Source organism: Lagenorhynchus albirostris, chromosome 1 (assembly GCF_949774975.1).
Source record: "Lagenorhynchus albirostris chromosome 1, mLagAlb1.1, whole genome shotgun sequence".
Taxonomy (NCBI): domain Eukaryota; kingdom Metazoa; phylum Chordata; class Mammalia; order Artiodactyla; family Delphinidae; genus Lagenorhynchus; species Lagenorhynchus albirostris.
In genome coordinates, this window is record NC_083095.1 from 3,006,741 (window position 1) to 3,028,117 (window position 21,377).

General features: G+C 50.1%; 1 protein-coding gene and 1 pseudogene across 2 annotated transcripts in view; both read right to left on the reverse strand.

Annotated features, from left to right (window-relative positions):
• TECPR2 (tectonin beta-propeller repeat containing 2) overlaps nt 1-21,377 on the reverse strand; it is a 98,251-nt gene that overhangs the window by 47,285 nt on the left and 29,589 nt on the right. For both annotated transcript variants that reach the window (XM_060155857.1, XM_060155867.1), the window contains exons 6-11: nt 12,801-13,113; nt 10,246-10,378; nt 7,025-7,330; nt 5,132-6,105; nt 2,932-3,115; nt 673-846 (exon numbers count right to left, since the gene is read on the reverse strand). In XM_060155857.1, the coding sequence (XP_060011840.1) occupies nt 673-846; nt 2,932-3,115; nt 5,132-6,105; nt 7,025-7,330; nt 10,246-10,378; nt 12,801-13,113 (2,084 nt within the window). The remainder of the gene's footprint in view (nt 1-672; nt 847-2,931; nt 3,116-5,131; nt 6,106-7,024; nt 7,331-10,245; nt 10,379-12,800; nt 13,114-21,377) is intronic.
• LOC132526016 (mitochondrial import inner membrane translocase subunit TIM14-like) lies at nt 13,634-19,839 on the reverse strand (annotated as a pseudogene).

The following is a 21,377-nucleotide window of genomic DNA, read 5'->3' on the forward strand; positions in this document are numbered from 1 at the left end:
ACATAAATCTATTATGGCCTCTTGACATCCGAAAAAGAGCTCCTGCCCCGTAATCGTTTCCAGGTACTGGTGAATCACATTGCTTTTGGAAACCCATATCTCATTTTGCTGACAGTACGTAAACACTGACTCTCATTACAGTTTATTTTTAAAAAACAAGTCCCACTGTGTCTCTTCCAGCTGCTAAAGGTCCCCCCTCTCAGGGCAGTTTCCTAGGATGAGATAAACTCCTATTCAGAGCAAATTATCTCCTTGTTTTTTCCTGACCCACGTGTAAATAAGCGTATAGAAGCAGGGCTTTGACCTGGCTGAAAAAATCCAGCCATAAGTTAAAGGGAAAAATGATTCTAATGCCATTTCTCTGTTCTTCTTTCCTCTTCAGATCTGATACTGCAGGATAAGGGATACGCAATGGTGAGCTGTAAGGAGAATAAGATTCTGTTTCTGTGCCTCGCCAAATAATTCTATTAATTCCTGCCCTAAATTTGTCCTGGGTTGAATGTGAGTCAGTAGCAGAAAACTGCTAATAGATTCCAACAGCAAATACTCTCTTTCCAGAAGTGTTTTCATTTAAATTGACTTCTAGCTTCTTGGTCACTGTCTCTAAGCACATCGCTACCAAAGCGCAATCACACCAGATCCCACGGGTGCTGGGGCGCCGGCTGCAGCTACCTGTCTGTAGGTACAGGTCCCCATTTGTCCTGATGATCCAGGCCGTGTCATCGCTCAGGGCCACAAACACCGCCTGGGGCAGAGCTTCGTACCAGTGACGCTTCCCCTTGATGGTCACTTTTCCACAAGCAAAGGCTCGGTTAGATTTCTGTTCAATCTTCCAGAGAAGGGCTCCTGTGGAAATAAAAATTATATTCACTGTCCAATAAATACTGAGAACTTTCACCCCCAAAAGTCCATTCTGGGTGCTGTGGGGAAGAGAGATTTCTACAACACGCCCCCCCCCTTTGCTTCTACCCCGAATGGGGAAAGAGCCTGCGGCGCCGAGGTCTGAACCCCTGCCACCACCCCCCACCATGTGGCTTGGGGCTCATGTCTCCAAGCCTCATTTCCTCATCTGTGAAATGGGATCATCTGCCCCGTACAGGCTGCTAGGAAGGCTGCAGGTGAGGCTGTATCAAGGACACAGCACACACAGCGGGCGCATCAGAGGCACTCATCACACGGCAGAGAGGCACCACCAGCACTGCTAGGTGTGCCAGGTGAGGGCCCTAAACGACCTTTGGGAGGCACAGTTAGTGTCCTGAGAAAGTCTGAAAGTCCTACAGGGATTCAAAGGGAGTGGGTCAATTCTGGACCAGCCAAATGGATAAGGTGCAGATGGAAAGGAAGCACTTGAGCTGGGCTGTCCCTTTTTTCACTTAGAAAGGGACAAAGAAGAAGGGGAGGGAAGGAGAAGGGCAGACAGGAAGGTGGTCTATGCAGATGCAGGTGGCGTCTAAGAAACCATCAGAGTCACCAAGAGCACAGACGGCTGGACTAGAGGGTCTGGCACGAGGTGCCAAGGGAGGTGTGGGAAGCGAGGCGGCGGCCAAGCCCGCGGACCCCGGGGTGCCCACGCTGGACGGGGCCCTCAGCCACAGCACCAACCCTGGTGGAGACAGAGCTCCTGCTAGAGTAGCGCGAGACTGAAGCGTTTGGAAACACACAGTAATTCACATAATCAGGAAAAAACCGAAGTTTATAAATGGCTGGGGAGATGGACCCAAAGGTAAATGAGAGGAAAAGAATTAAAACCCATAATTATATAAAGCCAGCTAATGGGACAGGCTATTATCTTAGTCTCTAAGGAAAAATATTTTTCAAAGAGATAAAGAGATAGAACAAAACAACCCTGAACAAACTGGTATTTTACGTAGTGACAAAGACCAGGAGAGTTAGAGGAAATCCATCTCAAAGCACAGAGGGCGAGGGGAGGTCACAGGCTCAGTGTTGTCTGCCTTGCATTCCAACGTCCTAACAGTAAACCAGCTACGATACACATACACACTTCTGTTCCACTCGCCATCCCACAAATAGGTAAAGTGGCCAACATTGTGACAAACAAGCAAATTATTCTGTATAGATGAGGGGGTAGAACCTCATCCAGGAAGCGTCTGCTCCAGCTCACTGAAAATGGCCTGATCATGGCATGAAGGAAGGAAGGCATTTTCTTTTCACAGTCAGGGAGTAGATTATTCACCCAAAGCATATATATAGCTCATTACAGAGTAATTTCTAAGAAAGAAACCAAACGATCCAAACTTATCCAACACAACCGCGGGCCCATCTTCATTAGTTCAGCTGTTTTAAAGCAACACTAAGGGACTTCCCTGGTGACGCAGTGGTTCAGAATCCGCCTGCCAGTGCAGGGGACACGGGTTCGAGCCCTGGCCTGGGAAGATCCCACATGCCGCAGAGCAACTAAGCCTGTGCGCCACAACTACTAAGCCTGTGCTCTAGAGCGCACGAGCCACAACTACTGAGCCCACGTGCCACAACTACTGAGGCCCGCGCACCTAGAGCCTGTGCTCCCCAACAAGAGAAGCCATTGCAAGAAGCCCGTGCACTGCAACGAAGACCCAACGTAGCCAAAAATAAATAAATAAATAAGTTATAAAACAACAACACTAAGAAATAGAAACAGATTTATTTTTATAAGGCATTTTATGTTAATATTTCTAAAAAAAAAACCTCAAAAATGGAAGCTATTTGTCTAACTTACAAAACATGTTCATGTGTTACCACTGCAATTAATAAAAAACCAAAAACTGAACTGCAATTACACTATTTTCAGTTGATCTCAAATGCAGCAATCCGCGTTCTTTGGAGAAAACGCCTCAAACCTGCAGGGGAAAAGGCAAGTCTGCTAAATGGACTGGTCCCTGTGTGCTCGGGCCTCTACACCTGGGGCAAGAAGCAGGGAGCTGGGAGGCGAACCTGAGGGCGAGACTGCCACCTGCTGGACGGCATCTTCAAACTTCTGCCAGCGCAGCCCAGCGCCCGGCAACGCGCTGCAGAACAGGCCGCCTTTGTAGTCCAGGCACCAAATGTACTTCTCGGAGACCGCCAAGCTGAGAATGCCGTAGCCCGGCCCGGAGTAACCCATCCAGCTTTCTGCAAACTAACAAGGACAGAGCCTGCTGAGTTCTGCGGCAGAGGACACAGCTGCATGTGTCGTACTGTCGTCAATAAGAAAAGTGTGCAATCACTTAAGTCGGCCCTCTATCTCTCGACCAGCTCTAACAGAAACATTGTGAAGTGGGAGCGGCTGTCCCCTACAAAGACCCCATAACGTTCCTGGAAAACAGTCTGTCACAGATACTACAACCTCTTCCCTCACCTAGCGCTTACATTCAAAGGATCTGGTTTTATTCTACAGGGATACCTCACTTCCCACTTGTATGCAAACTGATTTTTTGTACAGCTAATCATTAGAGATGTGTTAGGAGAAATGGCACTACCACTATCTTTGTTTTTTTCACCATATTGTTTTAAGCGCTGATCCAATCATCGGACACGTGGCACATTACGTGGTTGATGGAAATCTGGCCAAGACACTGCCTGACTGAATCTTGTAGACTAAGGTTTAGATGTTAGGGTTCTTTTAAAAATCAAAGCTAAATAAAGTGTGTACTTTAACAGCTTTCCAAAACTGCAAAAGAAACCCATGTATTTGCACAATCACCCACACATGGACGTTCACTGCTTCACAGAGTTTGGCACCCAACCCCTCTCGATCTGGCCCTGACTCACCAGGACACGCCTTACCCACCCCCCAACGCAACAAAATGTGGCTTTCCAGCTCTCTGGAGGGGGACAAGGCGGGGAGCAGTGAAGGCTGGGGGAGGTCCTCAAAGTACCAGGTGTTCTCTCACCTAGGACTTTTCTAAAGTTCTGGTCTAGAATGCCAACTGCCCACGCCCTCGGCTCAGCTGCTTGGCTCCTGCCATGGTTGGTGGGCGCCGCGCCCCTCCTGCACTTTGCTCATCACCATCGCCCGAGTTCCACTCAACTGGGAGGATCTGCACACGTGTCCAGGACTCTTGAGATCCACGACTGCCTGTCACGGGCACTGCAGCATCCCCAGCGCCCGACGCAGAGCCTGGCAGCCGAAGGCACTCACGAAAGGGTGAATGCGCGGAAGACTGAGTGAAAGGGCATTCTGTCTTAAAACAAATAAGCAGGACATTTCACTTTCGAGGTAGGACAGACAGCACAGCGGTTCGAGAGAGAGGGCCCTGGCCCCACTTGCCATGCGACCTGGTGAAAGCCATTTATCTGTCTGAGTCTCCACTTCCTCCTGTGAAACGGGAGCACCTAGTTTGTGGGTTTTGTTCTTCGAGCAGTATATGAGTTAAACTTGTAAAGTGCTTAGCACGGCACCTGGCACACGGTGAGAGCCGCCCCAATGTCACACGCCATTAGGACGCAGAGAATCCAGAGGCACATCTGGGGAAAGCACATGTGGCTGCGTAAGTTCACACGCACGATCCACACCTCATCCACTCAGCAGAAAGGGTTACAGTACACAGTTAGTTCTGAACCCAAATACATCTACATAATAATTACTTGCTAAGGAAACAAGCACTTTTTAAAAGCCACTTTTTTAAATAAAATGACCAAGAACAGCTAATAATCGTCTTTTAATTGCACAGGCTAGGTAGAACCCGACCCAGGAAACTGGACGCTCGAAACCTGGTTTCTGCACAGCCTGCAGGGGAGCCCTGGCGCCGCTGCTTGGAGGTCAGGGAGACACGGCTCCTCGAGACGCTTGTCTGCGGGGCAGCGCCTTCCCCTCCACAAGTGGACGGGCCTCTCGCCACGGGTTTCTGGGAGCGGCCCCCAGGCCAATCCAGCCATCCTCTGGGATGACTAGCACTAGCTGCCCATGCTGGGCCGGCCCCGCCGGAATCAACAAGGAGAGGCTGCTTTTGTTGGTAAAGTGGGTAACTGAGCAGGGGTGACAGGTCAGCAAGAGTCCAAGCCATTCTAGATCCCTGCGCTGGAAATCTCCCAAAGGCAGACTTCCAAACACCTCTGGCATACGGGTTTTACAGTAGGAATATAATTTCTTTGCATAAACAGAAAAATATAATCAGTTCGCCAATGATTTCCCTTAAGAAAGGAGCGCACATACCTCCTCTGACTTCAGCAGCCCGGGCTCGTCTGTGCCCGGCGGGTGCAGGTCCTGCAGGGAGCGGCTCCCTGCCAGCTCTGTCACGCTCGTCTCCGAGGATGAAGAGGGCAGCCCGTGGGCATAGATGTCCTCCTCATCACTGGACGTCAACGCCTGGTCCCGTGAGGGCTGCTCATGGGCGCTGGCCACCGAGGCAGAGACCCAGCGAGGCCGTCGTCCTCCTGCACTCCCCAAGTCACATTCGGAAGCAGCCAATGCTTTCTGGCCTGTGTCATCGTCAGCAGCAGCGTGCCGGGGACTCGAGCCGAGGTGGCCTGGGGCCCCCAGGTGCCTCCGGAAGCCCTGCTCTTCACTGGGCTCCTCAGCGCTGGTCCCTGGAAGCCACCGCTCAGCACTGGGAGTCCAGCTGAGGCTGGAAGGCACCAGGGGGGAGCCCTGGAGGGGGGCCTCCGGAAAAGTGCTCTGGGGTTCAGCAGGCTCCATGCCCCCCACCTCCTGGGCCTCTGCTGAGCTGCCCCGCTCTCGGCAGGGTGACTGTGTGCTCCTTGGCCCACCGCTCACGGGACAGGGCTCCTCTTCGAGCTCCGCGATGTCATCACTCCCTTCCGCGTCCTCCCTCGGATGCCAGGGTGAACTCAACCCCCCGCTAGGCGGCTGCGTCTCGCCTGCGCCGTCACATAGTGGGATTTCGGTTCTTCCGTCACCTTCCTCATTCAGTGAGTCAGGGGCGGGGAAGGGCGCCTCCAAGACACTGAACGTTTCGGGGTCGCTGTATTCTGGCAGGACACTGCTGGCCTCACCACTGAGACTGCACTCCTGGTCCGGAGACCCTGTACTGGACTGATCCACGGTGCTGCCCAAACTCGAGGTCGTGGACAGCAAGTCTGTGCTCAAGGACTGGGGGCTATCACCAGGACACTCCCAGCAGGGAGTCGATTCAAGGGAACTGGGGCAGGTAGTCCCGCTTCCACCTTCTGTTTAAAAGAAGAACGTTTAAGATTAGGTATGAATCTAGTAAGACACTAACTAAAAAACAAAATTTGGGCTTAAGATAAAAGCGTTTTAAATGAAGGATATCTAAATGGTGAAGAATAAATCTCTAAAGTACAAATTATCCCAACGCAGGGATGTTTTAAATGGATGCAAATACTGTACACACTGATGGGCTCTGAGGCCTTCAAGAAATGTTAACTAAGAAAAACAAAGGAACAAATGGATCACAGACCAATTTCTTTTAATTATTAAAATGCTAAGGGATCTGGTAACATTTTCCTTCAATATCGCAGTGATCTTTAGCTAGAGAGGCTCAACAGGCACCAAGAAGTGAAAAATTTTTTTAAACTCAGTGTTAAATCCCGTATCTGGGAATTCCCTGGCGGTCCAGTGCTTAGGACTTGGTGCTTCCACTGCCAAGGGCCCAGGTTCAATCCCTGGTTGGGGAACTACGATCCTGCAAGCCATGCAGTGCAGCCTAAAAAAAAAAAAAAAAAAAGAAAAGAGAAAAAAAAGCCCATATCTGATGACATACCCTACATTAAACATAAATCGATCCATCTAAAGATTTCCATGACCTTCCTTACAGGTTTATAGAATCTCTGGTCTAATAAATGATGTACATGAATAAACAGAAATTTTTACTTAAATATTGAAAAGTATAACACCCAGACCTGTTAAGCAGGGTGGTATGTTACATTATAGTTTAATGCTTTATGTGTGTGTATAATGTATACGTATTTCACAGTAAAACTCCTTCGAGGAGGAAAGACATTCGCTTTCTGTGCTTTCCAGCGAACGGGCAGTGCTCACTCAGCAAGCAGCAGCCTTCCCAAAGAGTTTGGTAAAAGGCCCCACGGGGGCGGAAGGAGGTCGTGTGTGCTCTGCCGTGGATGGTACCTGTCTTCTTCTTCCTCTTCTTCTTTTTCACTTTGAGAGGCTTCACAATGAGCTCTTGGTCGAAGTCCTCCGAGCTGATCACACTGAACCTCTTCGAGGTGAGCTGGCTGCTCCTGCCCAGCTCGGGAGCCGCCTGCGGCCCGGAGCTGCTGTCAGTGGAGTTGAGCGAGCTGCTCCTGCTTCTGGGCTCGCTGGCCACGGAAGAGCCTCTGAGCCTCGTCTCAGAAGGCGTGGCCCCCGGCGGCTTCTCCGCACGCTGCCCATGGACTTGCTCTGGGCATCCTGACGGCTCCAGACCGTCCCGCACTGAGAAAGAAGAGTCAGTTTTACCATGGTTACTGGAGGGAAAGATGGAGTGCTCTTATTAAGGTTTGCCAGCCCTAAATACCAGCCTGCTAAATTCAGAGAAACCAGCGAAACTAAAAGAATTGTACAACAGGTTCCAACACGTGGTTTTTGTTCTCCAGGAAGTTCATGTATCAAAATCAGTCAAATAACTCACAGCAGCTGTCTTCTGTAAATAACTCAAAGTAAGGGACTATCATAAGGTAGAGCATTTCTCACTTCAACTCACAAAATAATAGATAAAGGTGAGATGCCTATTAAAAAAGGGCTTGGAAAAAAAATAATAATAAAAAAGAAAAAAGGGCTTAGAGGGAATTCCCCGGTGGTGCGGTGGTTAGGAGTCGGTGCTTTCACTGCTGGGGCCCCCGTGGTGCAGCCAAAACACTACTCCTCCAGGGACCTCTGAAAAACACACATGTACCTATAATAAAAATTCTCAAAGTTCAAGGAGGGAAAGGTCATTTTTCACCAGCGCAAACTCAAAACAGAGGAGTTCATTAAAGGAGTCCACGTGCGAAGAGGAGAGAGAGCAGAGCAGGACTGGCAGTGGGCTGGTGGGCCTGGCGCTCTGTCCCCACCTCCATGGACACGTCCTCCTCTCAACACGACAGTAGGAGGTTCCAGCCACAGGACCCTCAACACAGGACTGGGGGTCCATTTTGATCCATCCAGCCATCCTTCTGTTACCGAGTACCTACCGCATGCCAGATGCGTTCTAGGCATGGAGACACGGCCCTTACCCAGACAGGTGGGCATTCCTGCCTCGACCGGGGGCCACAAGTGGGGACGAGCAGGGCAGGGAAGTGACTTGCAGAAGGTCACACAAGATTACACAGGCAGATCTTGGTCTGGAGCTGCACCGTCCAGTACAGTAGCCAGCAGCCATGTAGCTATTTAAATTCAGATTCATAGACATGAAACAAAACTTAAAATCCAGTTCCTCAGTTGCACTCAGCACATTTAGAGTACTTGGCAGCCACGTGTGGGCAGTGTAGTTACAGAGCATCTTCACGCCTGCAGGAAGTCTACTGGCCTCGTGGCTCCTGGTCACTTCTCCCCTGTAAGTGGCACTGCCACTTGGTGACACTGTTAAGGCCCCCAGCTCACAGGCTCAAGAGCAGAGCTCTCTCCGTTTCTACGAAAGTTACAACCCTGGAATGATGTTCGCCCCAACCTGCCCTCTGTGACTTAAAAGGTAATTCACTCTCTTCTTGCCATCTCTTGGGAGATTATAAATTCAGGACAGTGACAGCTAGTACTTCATTTTTGTCTTTTTGAGGCTAAATATCTGGCTAAAGTGAGGCTGTTTTTTATATTCTCCCAGCAGCCAAACCTTGTATTCTAAGGTTTAAAAGACAAACGCTATAGCCATGTCCCAGGCAGGCCGCTCCCTCCCGTGCTGGAGGGAGGGAGCCCCACTTCCTGCCCAGGATCTCCGCTGCCTCTCTTGAGGTCACTCAGACATTAGCTGACACTGGTCAGAGTAGAAACACCAAGGATGGCCCTGTGGCCAAGAGACCCGAGGAAAGCAGTGGCGTGCCCACAGCCATGGCACAGGGCGGGCCCTCCTGACTAACCTGGCGAGGCAGGGGAAACAGCGGCTGAAGCGGAAATCTGGACGGTGACTTGGGGCTTGTCACGTACTACCCCAATCCTCAATTTTCTAATCTGTGAAAGGGGGACACCATTGACTAACACGCTAGGGTCTTCTTCAAACCACGTGCTGTGTTAGGGCCACAAGGTGAGTCACGAGAGCCTTGCAATCAAAAATCTATTCTTGCGTAAGGTAAGTGGTGAGGCAACGACTCCGAAGTCAAGGAGCAGCAGGAAAAGGGCCCCAGGAACGCAGTGAGGAGAGACTGACTCAACTAAGGCGATTGGAAGAAGTTATCAAAAGTGCGGCGATACCGACCGAGTCTTGAATGATAAGGGGGAGGGGTGCACAGGGCAGCACCCGAGGAGGGCAGGCCTCGTCGGGGAGACCCAGGCAGCAGTGTCAGGACAGGCGCACAGCAAGCGAGGAAGGGCCAAGGCCGCTCCAGCCCCAGGGAGGAAGGTAGCCTGGTTAGGGAAAGGCGGGGGCAGGACGCCTGTGCAACTGCCCAGTGAACTTCAGAGGCCCCACGAGGCGCTGGCATCTGTGGGCACTGCCCTCACCTCGGGCATCGGGCCCTCCCGCACGAGGCTGTTCGGAGGACTGGACGAGATCGTGAACGTTAAGTGCTTAGCAGAGTCTGGAAGGTGGTGAGCACAACGCAGTGATGACAAGGCGGGGAGGGGCAGTGGGGCAGGGGCCACACAGCTGTTGTTGCGACCACCAGGAACAAATACATAAAGTACCATGGTCGTGTGCATGCACGACAACACAGAGTAAGGTTCTTTACTCATTAGAATTTGGGCTTAAATATGAATTACCCAAAAAAAGTCAAAAGCACAGAGAATAATCAATACTACAAGGAAGAACTATGTTAAAGGTAAAAAACCGTGTCCCAGGTGACAGACTGAAATGTTCTAAAATCTTACGCATCAATCCCACAGGCTGTCTCAGAGTGTCGGACGGAGATCAGTCAGGTGGGTGCCAAGTTCTCCTTCCTACTCACCCAACCTCCCTGACCTCCAGACCCGCAGAAGCAACTCCACCAAATGTGAGACCCTGGCTGATGTAAGCCTGAAAGCAGGTAACCTTCAAGAAAAGTATCACAAACCGTCTTTTCAGAATCAAAGGAAACCCTCTGAACACCTCGTTTCGAAAAAGCTACAATCATTTAACGAGCAAAAAAATGGTACGTTTTATACATCACAAACTGTAATTACATACATTTTATAACAAATTTTGTAACAAATACATTTTATAACATTTTACAAGAAATACAAACCTATTGATGCTAGTCCTTCAGGTCTGCTTGAAATTCTTATAATGTTCCTGTCTCCCTTTAAGAAAAATATTTCATTTTCTGTGCAGGAAACAGACACGATATCACCTGATCCTTCCAAACCAGCAATTGTGGCCTGTCCAAAAAAAAAAAAAAAAAAAAAAAATCACAAAACCAGGCAATAGTAATAGTTCAAATCGTACAAGCATGTGTAGCAATCCAAATAAGTCAGACAACTGCTCTTCGTTGTCATGATTCTGAAACTCAGGGAAATTCAGTCAAAGTCAGGTAATACCTGACGGATGTGTGACTGAGTCACAACCCCTGCCAGTAAATTTATGAGACTGAGCGAGCAGTCTCTCCCCGCCTCTCGGCCACCCTCTGAACCGGTCCCCGCCTTGCTCCCCGCTCTCTGATCGCCCTTTTCTGGCTTCAGGTGCCTCAACTGGCCAGTCCAAACCCCAGCCCTGTTCCTCCACGACGTCACGCGCTCTGCTTGAATTCTTTTCCTGACCCTTGCTCACTGGGAGAGTTCCAACTTGATTCAGAGGCCGCCTCCTTGGGAAGCGTCCCTGACAAGCTCACCCTCCTCAGCAATGCCCAGGACTCTTCAGAGCTCACAGCACTTTACACAAACCCCCACCTGGCACGTCTCTCCTGGGCTGGAATGTGTGCTGGCAGGTCTAGGTCCCCTACCGTGCGGAGTCCTGTGGGAGAGACTAATAGGCATTGCAACCCTTGGTTTTGAATGAATAAGTGAGTGAGGGAGGATTCCCCTAACATCACCTGAAAGCAGACAGCAAACAAAACACAGGACATCCCTGACTTAAAAAAAATTCTTGCTTCTCAGTCAACAGTGCAAATAAGAGACTAGCTCATTATAGAAGAGAAAATGAGTCTCAGTCCTTTGTAAATTCTTAATAATCCTGACAGTAGTTTGAAAGCTTTTAATCATGTTGCCATGTAAAGACTCTCTGCTCATGACCAGGTCCTCTGTCTCCACTTCTCCATCTATAAGATGAAGTTAATTATACCTACTGGGGAAAGCCCTGGGTAAGTGCTCAGAAGAGAGGAACTGATGTACAATTATACCACATCTTGACCCCGCCAATTAACAAGTGCACATTAAGTTCAAATAGTACCCAGAAAAAGAAGAAAAGCTGTGTTCTCTACACCTGAGGAAGAATACAAAAATGTCTTTCAAATCGTTCCTTAAGAAAAGAAACAAACTCAGGGCTAAAAGGCATCTTGGTGATTCCCTAATCCAACTCACCAGTCCCCTCCCCATGTTCCAGGTAGGGAAACCAAGCCAGGCAGACGAGAGACTCCTGGTTATAGGTAGAACCAGACCAGAATCTCCCAGGAAGAAGAAAAAGGTCAGTTTTTCTTTCTACTAAACCAGTAGTACCAGGCATGGCTGATAACAATCATTAAGAAGCCTTGCAGACGAATTTCATTTTCTGTTCACACAACTAAGAAAACCCTTTGATTTCTACCGTGAAGTGCTGCTTATAAAGAAAAGGGCGTCTGTTAGAGGCCTGCTGACTTCAAGAAGGAAGAACGTGAGCAGGATGGGGGTGGGGTGTGGGGTGAGGAGATGACGTACAAAACAGCAAAAGCTCTGCTCTTAAGAATAGACTGAAACTACACAGCTTTGTTTTTTTTTAATTCCTAATTCCACCTCTGTTGGCAATAACCTCTTACCATCCTGATTTAAACAGAAATTGTTTCCTACCATGATTTAATAATGCTGGGAAAAAAAATAACGCTGGTAAGTTGTCCAAATACATCATTAAGTAAAGTGGGGAAAAAAAATGGCAAAACAGTGTGGCTCCATTTGGGTAGGAGAAATAAGGGTAAAAGAACAGGGTGGAAAGAAAGCTAGAGAAAGAGCCCCCTGCCCAACTCAGTGTTGCCCTGCGGAGGCCTTGGGGAATGAGTCCCTATCTTACTGTTTCCGTCACGTTTGCGTTTTCATTTAATACCCTCGCAGTAATTTGGTAGTCAGAAAACACGTGATTCAAAGAAATTATAAAGAACAAGTTTAATTTTGTGCTTAAATAAAACACACACAGGGCTTCCCTGGTGGCGCAGTGGTTGGGAGAACCACTGCGTTGGAGAGCCAACGCAGGGGACGCGGGTTCGTGCCCCGGTCTGGGAAGATCCCACGTGGCGCGAAGCGGCTAGGCCCGTGAGCCATGGCCGCTGAGCCTGCGCGTCCAGAGCCTGTGCTCCTCAACAGGAGAGGCCACAACAGTGAGAGGCCCGCGTGCCGCAAAAACACACACACACACACACACACACACACACACACACACACACACACACACACACACTTTCTTAGCAGGGGACAGGACTATGAATATTTAAACCAAATATTTTTTCAAATCTACAAAAACAACCAAACCTTCATTTGGATTCCTTGACTGGCCCAGTGGAAAAAGCAAAGCATCTGAATCAACACTGTTCCTTCTATCGTCTGAGAAATGAAGCAGAACAGTCCATAAACATTCTCTTGCCTCTAGACACCAAAGACGTGGTACAATCACTTTACTTACCTGGTTGACGGTGTCTAGAAGGTAAATACTATATTCATTCCAACTCAACACCCAGCCTTCTTGAAAGAAACATGAAACAAGCCCCAGGTGTTTCTCGGGTGAGCTGCAACTTCCCCTGTCAGAGGATTCCAGGCGCGGGTAAAGCTCGAAAGGCTTGACTCCTCCAGCAAAGACATCTTTTAAGATAAACGTGGCCTGAACGGTCCCATGGATGTCAGCCTTCCACAGCCGGAGCCCAGGCCGTGATGCGTACAAGGTTAGATCACTTTGCTTACAAAGTCCTGGTATAAAACAAGCACCAAATTTCCCAGTGCTGAAATTACAAGAAAAAAAGGAGGAAAGAAAGAAAGAGAATGGACTGATTTAAAGTGCTAGCTGTCAACCCCCGATATTAACTCTAACAAGAATTTCTGGACTAAGCCAAAACAAGATTGATTCTTTTTCGAACCCTTTTCTACAGTGTATTTTTTGGTTAACTGAACCGCCTGGCCAACACTGAGGCCACAGAGGAGCCAGTCTCTGTCTTGCACTCCCTACAGCATCCTCAGAAGTGTGCACCCCGCTAAGCACACGCAACAGTTACTGCGCACAGTGCTTTTTTTTAAAAATCATGCTGTTATAGTTTTTAATGTATGAAATCCGAAACAATTTAGATTTATCACTGACAAAGTGATAAGTACATACCTAGATCAGTTTCTTAGGTTAAGTTGTGGCTAAATTGACTTTTAAGTTCAAGGTTCTAAGTGACTGGGGGAGTCCTCTGTACCTTGAACAGCCTTCTGTCCCAATGAGATGAGCCCCTACTATAACAACCTGTGCTAATTCCATCATATTTATCACATTGTATTTTAATTATCATTTTATCAGTCTCCCATCAGATTGGGGATTCCTTCAGGGAGAGACTACCTTGTTCACTTTGTCTTGAAATAGGTACCAAATTATTTGACAAATGAGTAATGAACAACACTTCAAATGGCATGCATTTAACCATAATTATTGAGTATTAACCTACAAATATTCTATAATCCGATTTTAAATCCTCCAATTTATACCAAGGCTTTGATTTAGCTTATGCTAATTTTTAAAATGTGTCGCTTTGAGGCGTTTTATTATAAAAGCTGGTACTCATATACATAAATGAGTAAGAACTTAACATTTATCATACATTTACTTCACTTTTTAGCTTGGCCTTCTAGTAAATCTTTAGCCTCATTGATTTTGGCTGCTATATAAGGAGATCCTCCCTCGTCTGGGTGATTTAAAAGCATAATTCATCGATGAGCATCTCTTATGTTTCCCTTACTGGCAGCAGGGCTTACACCTAGTATTAACGATGCTTCCCGTTTTGTCATTTTGGGTTCAAACCCACCTCTGTAATAGCCACCACTGAAGGCAGATTTCGGTAGACTTTGAACAACTTGTTTTACTTGAGGCTCCATATGCTTCATGGCCTGCGAAGCATAACCCCCTGCAAATCCCGCAGCAGCAATGGTCAGTCCAACCGCTACCGCTGTGCTGGCCGTGGCTCCCGCTCAGCTCCCCGGCCCCACCCGTAGCACGGCTCATCCCACCCCACCAACTCTATGCCTCTACCCTGCACACAGTGCTTTATCTCCACTCTCCTTTAACCCTCAACACAGCCCTGTGAGGCAAGCATCACGACTCCCGTTTCAGAGAAGAGGAAACAGAGGCAGAGGTGACAGACCCAGGACTGACCATCCTCTCCCTGCTCTGAAATTCTGTTCCTTCTAACATCTGACTGCTGTGCTCATCCCAACATGCCAGTGAATGAGCTTTATGTCCAGAATTGGGGCAGCACTTTCAGAATTTCTCTTAAACCCATCACAGGGACCAATCTCCATTCTGATCCTCCGGCTTGGGGTTTTTTTCCTTCTATTTTTAGTGTCATGAAATATCTAACACAAACAAAAGAATATATATGCTTTGAAGCCTAATAATGAAATATACACCCAGGAACCTATCCCTCAACTTTGGAAATAAATTGGTAGTCACATCGCTGATGCTCTCTGGCTCAAAGAGTCCCTGCCCACTCCGTTCTCATGTGTGAGCCCTGAATTTTGTGTTCATTATTCCCTTGCGATTATCGATAGTTTAACCACATACCTACGTACTCCTAAACACCACATAATTTAGTATTGTTTGCCTTCCATTTGTATAAAAATAATAGTACGGGGCTTCCCTGGTGGCGCAGTGGTTGAGAGTCCTCCTGCCGATGCAGGGGACACGGGTTCGTGCCCCGGTCCGGGAAGATCCCACATGCTGCGGAGCGGCTGGGCCCGTGAGCCATGGCCGCTGAGCCTGCGCGTCCGGAGCCTGTGCTCCGCAACGGGAGAGGCCACGACAGGGAGAGGCCACGACAGTGAGAGGCCCACGTACCAAAAAAAAAAAAAAAAAAAATAGTACGATGCTATTTGCATCCTTTTGCAACTTGTTTTTAACTTAACATAATATTTCTAAGATTTATCCTTGTTGATAAAAAAAAGCTGTAGCTTATTCAGTTCCACCGCTATAAAGCGTTCCACAATTTATTCTCCCTCTTGTTGAAGGGCATTTGAATTATTTCCACTTCTTCGTTTTGAATAGTGCTCATTATGAGCATTTCTGCAAATAACCTCCTAGTATTCAGGTCTAAGAGTTTGTCAAGGATACTTCAGAAGTGGAACTGTTGGATTGCTGGGTAACTGCTGGGCTGTTGAGTAAAAGCAGATTCAAGTTTGGAAGACAACTTCAAACTTTTTCCAATGTGCTTACACCAGCCTATACTCTCGTCAGCAATCTATGAGTTCTCATTGCTCCACATCTTTGCCAAATCTCAGACGTCCACCAGAATTCAAATATTAAGAGTTTCAGTTTGGGGGCTTCCCTGGCGGCGCAATGGTTAAGAATCCGCCTGCCAACGCAGGGGACATGGGTTCGAGCCCTGGCCCAGGAAGACCCCACACACCGTGGAGCAACTAAGCCCATGCGCCACAACTACTGAGCCTGCACTCTAGAGCCCGTGAGCCACAACTACTGAGCCTGTGTGCCACAGCTACTGAGCCCGTGTGCCACAACTACTGAGCCTGTGCTCTAGAGCCTGTGCTCTGCAACAAGAGAAGCCACAACAATGAGAAGCCCGTGCACCGCAACGAAGAGTAGCCCCTGCTCACCGCAACTAGAGAAAGCCCACACAGCAACGAAGACCCAATGCAGCCAAAAATAAATAAATTAATTAATTGATTTAAAGAAGAGTTTCAGTTTAACCCTAAGTCCTGCTGATTCTCTCTCCGAAGTATTTCTCTGATTTTGAATGGTAGAAAGAGGACTGGCTTTAGGTCGACACCTGGGCTCAATTTCCAGCCCTGACATTTAATAGCTACGTGGTATGGATCTCAGTTTCCTAGTCTATAAACCAGGGATAATAATTCCCATCTCAAAGGCTGATGTGAGGATTGAATGACAATCTATGAAGACAAAAGAAAGCAATGCTTGTGACACTGTAAGTCCCCACAAACGCTCAACTGCCTCTAATTCCACCCCTGTTACCATCGTGTGCTCCTGTGGGTGCTGGGCCCTCTCCTCACCCTCACTGCACACACAGCACACCCGACCCCCAGGGAGGCATCCACAGGGCCCATCTCACAAAGGCACGCAGATAAAGTTATCTGGGTGTTTCTCTGCACTTCAGCATCTCACTACACCCCTTTGGCACCTCAGTAACTAAATCCTTCCAGACAGGGTCCAAGGAGGACACCAAATATCGAATTCAGCTTTGAACTGAAACTGTTAAGACTAACCAAGAATCAAGATCGTTACTAACCTAACACTGTAGATCGTTCATGGACAGCTCCGTAATCAGCATCATGTTCTGATGATTTTCTTTAGTGATCTGTTCTGCAAAGCTTCTCTAAATAGAGACACCCAAAGGAACTCTGGCATGGTAGCCTATAACCTCTTCCTCCTGCCTTTCCTATCAAATCAATTTCTATTTGGTGATCCAATTTTCAAATCTATATTTCTCCTACTAATAAGTCCTCTTAAAAATCTCTTATCGGACTTCCCTGGTGGTTCAGTGGTTAAGAATCCGCCTGCTGGACTTTCCTGATGGCGCAGTGGTAAAGAGTCCACCTGCCAACACAGGGGACACGGGTTCGAGCTCCGGTCCGGGAAGATCCCACATGCCGCGGAGCAAATAAACCCGTGCACCACAACTACTGAGCCTGCGTTCTAGAGCCTGTGAGCCACAGCTACTGAAGCCCGCACGCCTAGAGCCCACGCTCTGCAACAACAGAAGCCACTGCAATGAGAAGCCCGCGCACTGAAACAAAGAGTAGCCCCAGCTCACCGCAACTAGAGAAAGCATGCATGCAGCAATGAAGACCCAACACAGCCAAAAATAAATAAATAAATAAATTTATTTATTTATTTTTTTAAAAGCTCCTGTCACTTCACCTTAGGTGACTAAAGCGTTCATTTTAACAAACATTTAGTGAGCTCCTGAACCATGTAAGAGACTCTGCGCTGCAGGCAACGTGAAAGATGCATAAGAGGAAGGTCTTGGCCCTGTCTCAGGACGCCCTGCAGCAGACGGGCGTCTGCGAGGTGCCATCTCTGAGGCTCAGAGGGCTGCTCGAGGACTACAGACAAGGGGGACACGTTCTGACCTGGGCATCAAAGGCTACACCTCGGTTACTGAGTGGACAATGACCAGACTGAGAAAGGGGAACGGGCACTCCAGGGAAGGGCAGGCTGAGCGGGGGCCTGGCGTGGGGCTGCCTCTGAGGCGCTGCGGAAATGTGTCGGGAGCGGGTTGGGAGAAGGCAGTGAAGTTGGGGATAACTAGCTGCAGCCGGGTGCAAACTGTCCTCTACCCCGGACTCGGCCACCACCTGCCTGCAGGGCGATTCTGCAGCACTTGCTGATGTCATTCTGAATCAGACACAACAACTCCAACTTCTAAGGTCTAAGCACTGCAGGATTCTAAAATCATAAACACATTAACTTAGTTTCTTAATTTTGGTGGAGCTGATTTCTAGAAAGACCATTGATGACTTTACAAGACACCTTAATTCCCTTTATGAGCCACACTAATATGAAAGAAGTGTTGCCGGTGATCAAATTCTAAGCAGCAAATGGTGTTTTCTAACTTATGTATAACAATGCTGAGCACAGACAGAGCCTGAAACGGGAGAATGAGTCAAAGCCGGGACAACTGTCTCCACAGACAAATGCCCAAAGGCCACCAGATGGGCACGATGTGGCTCTGGCGGGGGCGCAGGCTCCACACCCCACACCCGGCCTGGACTGCAACACGCAGGCGCTGCCGACCCAGGACAGTCCTCCCGACTGGACTGCAGGACACAGCGATAGGCACGGGGAGGGCGCCAGCATACACACAGAGGAGAACCGAGACGGAACACACGTCGGGGGATGGCTGGGGACTTTGAGATTTTTCTAGGAGAAACATACACGCTGTCAACCTGAGGAGGTTCGCAGACTGGGTCAGGAGAGGATGACCTTGTCTTCCGGCACTCCCTGTGCCTGTCCCCGAGCCCGGCTTCCCCGCTGGCCCACAGCAGCCGCCCAACGTGCCGCCACACGCTCCATCCAACGTCTCGCCAGCCCGCACGGTCCCCTCCAGGCACCCGCTAGTTCTGCGTTCCCATCTACACAGAAAGAGTCCTGCCTACACTCACTGCCCACTCCCCCTCCCTCAGCCCTTCCAATGCCACGGCCTGTGCCCCACGAGGGTGGGCACGCGCGGCCGCCACGTTGCCAGAGACAAAGGCCCGGCTCAGCCCACCTCTCGGGGCCGATCAGCGGCTCTGACACGGCTCTCTCTGACACGGAAGCAATGGAGTGGCCCAGAATGCAAGGCCTCCCCGTTCCCTAGTGACACTCACTCCCCAGGTGAGCTCCTCTGTCCCAGAGCTTTGAACACTGTCTATCGGCTAACGGGCCCCCCCGCATGCACAGCTGCGGCCCCACCTGCTTCCTGAGATCGGCCGCGGCTCCTCCGCCAGCCTTCTCGACACCAGTAGCTGGCAGCCCCGCCTAGCCAAGTGCTCAGGCCACCATCTCCAAGGGATCATCTCTCTCACACCCCGGAGCCAACACACCCGTTGGCCCTGCCTTCAAAGCGCCCCCACCACCCCGGCCTGGCGTGAGGCCCTGCTCTCACCTGAATCGCCCGGGAGCCCCCGCCAGCCTCCTTGAGCAGCTGCCCTCACCCCCCTCACGCAGCAGCAGGACTGACTCCCCGGGTCAAGGCCGCTCACGACTCTTGATGGCAGTGGCGTAAAGCAGCCCCTGAGCAGGGCCCACAGGATGGGCTGCCCCCAGCGCCCCTGCTCCCGGCGCCTGGTCTGTGCTCCTAGACCCTCCGTACACGCAGGGCTTCTGCCGCCCCTCCCATCCTCCCTCAGGAATCTGCTCAGGCTCCACCCACCAGCCTGCCCTAAACACACACCCGCTAAGGCAGGTATCCTCGCTAGCTCCATACCCATTCGTTACTACTGAACATTCTAGAACACATTTAATGTCTGTCTCCCTCACAGGACATGAGCTCCTTAAGATCAGAGCTCTTGTCCCCCTTGTTCACAGCTGTCTCCCCAGACTGAGAAGGGCGCCTGGCACACAGCAGAGACTTAGTAAGGATTTTCCAATGTTGAATGAATAAACACTCCCCCTGGGTGACCTCATCCAAGGCTAGGGGTCTCAATGTCACCTGCATCCGATGACCTCATTTTCATTTCTGGCCAAAACCCCTTCCCTGAATTTCCAACCTGTGTATGTTACGCTGGACTGTGATTCCTGCTTAGTTACCTAACAGGCATCTCAGATGCAACAGCCCCAAGACAGAATTCCTGAAGCCTAGACCTTAACCCTGGTCTTCCCATCTCAGTTAAATGGCTTCACCATCTGTCTAGTTGCTTTAGCCAAGGGCACGGAAACCCTTTCTTATTGTTCCTTTCTCTCCGTTTTCCCCTACATCCGATTCACCCCATTACCCTCCATCCCCCTGCCCTCTCCTCTCCATGCCGGGTACCCAGGCGAGGCCTCCGTGCTACTCCTGGGCTCCTGCAGCAGCCTTCTCACTGTTCCCTGCCTGACCGTCTCCAACTAAGTCTCCAGGCAGATCCAGGGTAGCCCAGATAGTCCTTCTCCTGCCTGAAGCCCCCCACTGGCTTTCCGTCTCACCTAGAATAACGCGGTTGACAGTATCCCTCGCCTCACGCAGGCTCAGGCCCTCCTTTTCAGCACCCGGCCCACTGGTCTGCAGCCACCCCAGCCCCCTCCTGGCTCCTCGAACGTTCTAGGCCCTGGCCCGATCCAGGGCCTTGGCATCTGCTGTCCCCTGAGACCAGAACGCTCTTCCCATGCTTTAGGCTTCAGCCCACAGATCTCTTACCCAGAGGCCTTTCCTGACCATTCTAAGAGAGGCCCTGCCCCCAGCCGACACCTCACCCTGATGTTGCCTCTATAGCACTGACCGCAGCCTAGACCTTTATCTTACGTGAGGGCAGAGGCCCGTCCCCTGGCTCACCGCTGTCCCACCGTGTGCCACCCAGAGGGACACTGTTGCATGGGGCACCACTTCCAGGAGGCAGACATGGCTGACATCCTTTTCTAACCACAGCCTAACACAGCACACGACAGACACAAGCCTTCAGGACACAGAGGTTAAAAATGTTTCCGTTCATTCTGTCATCCCTCACTTCTCTAATACAGCTCCCTAGGAGAAATGGGACCCGTTTATCTGTTTCTATATCCTGAAACGGTGCCTGGCAAGAGTATGCTTCTAATGCAAGCTGCCGAAAGACTTGGCTACACAAACGCACCAGGAGAGGTTCACGCAAAGGTGCTCAGGTTTCACACGGGAGGTTACAAGGCCAGGTTTGAAGAGAAAGACTCTTGGGTATACGATCCCCGTGGAGGTAACTGGGTTTTAAATCTCTCTTTTTACACCCCACCTTCCTTCCAAAAGGACACAAGGCAGTAAGACACCGACAGACAAGCCAGGACGAGACGTCAGCAGAAGAGTGGGACCCTGGCAGAGGGAAAGTCACGACCAAGTTCTGCACACCACTAAGCCCAAGCTACAGATTCTGCTGAGCGTTCCAGGGGCCGACAGGGAGATTACTGTTATAGAGACACCAGATTGTTGGTGGAATTAGGGGGGTATTCAGCGTGGAAAGTAGAAGCCAAAGGGGAAGCGCGAGTGTCTTTTAATAGCCATGGACCGCCACGCAGAAAAAGAATAAACTTGCACTGTGCTGCTGCAAAGCCCGGGACACAGCACAACGGACGCTGAGAGGACCGGAGGCTGGCACCCCCAGCACCCCCAGCTGGCCCTCACTGACGCCCGCCCACCTCCTGCCCACTCCCCAGCACCACGCCACCCAGGCCCCCGCGTGCCCCCGGCCCACATGCCGTCCTGCCCCTCCGCCTCTCCCCCGGGCAGGCTGGGACTGGACCGACCCTGCTCGCCGCTGTTCGTCCAGGGAGCAGGTCAAGGGAGGGGCCCTCTCCCGGCCAGGAGCCCTGACCCCTTCCAGACCCGCCCCCTCCCTCAGG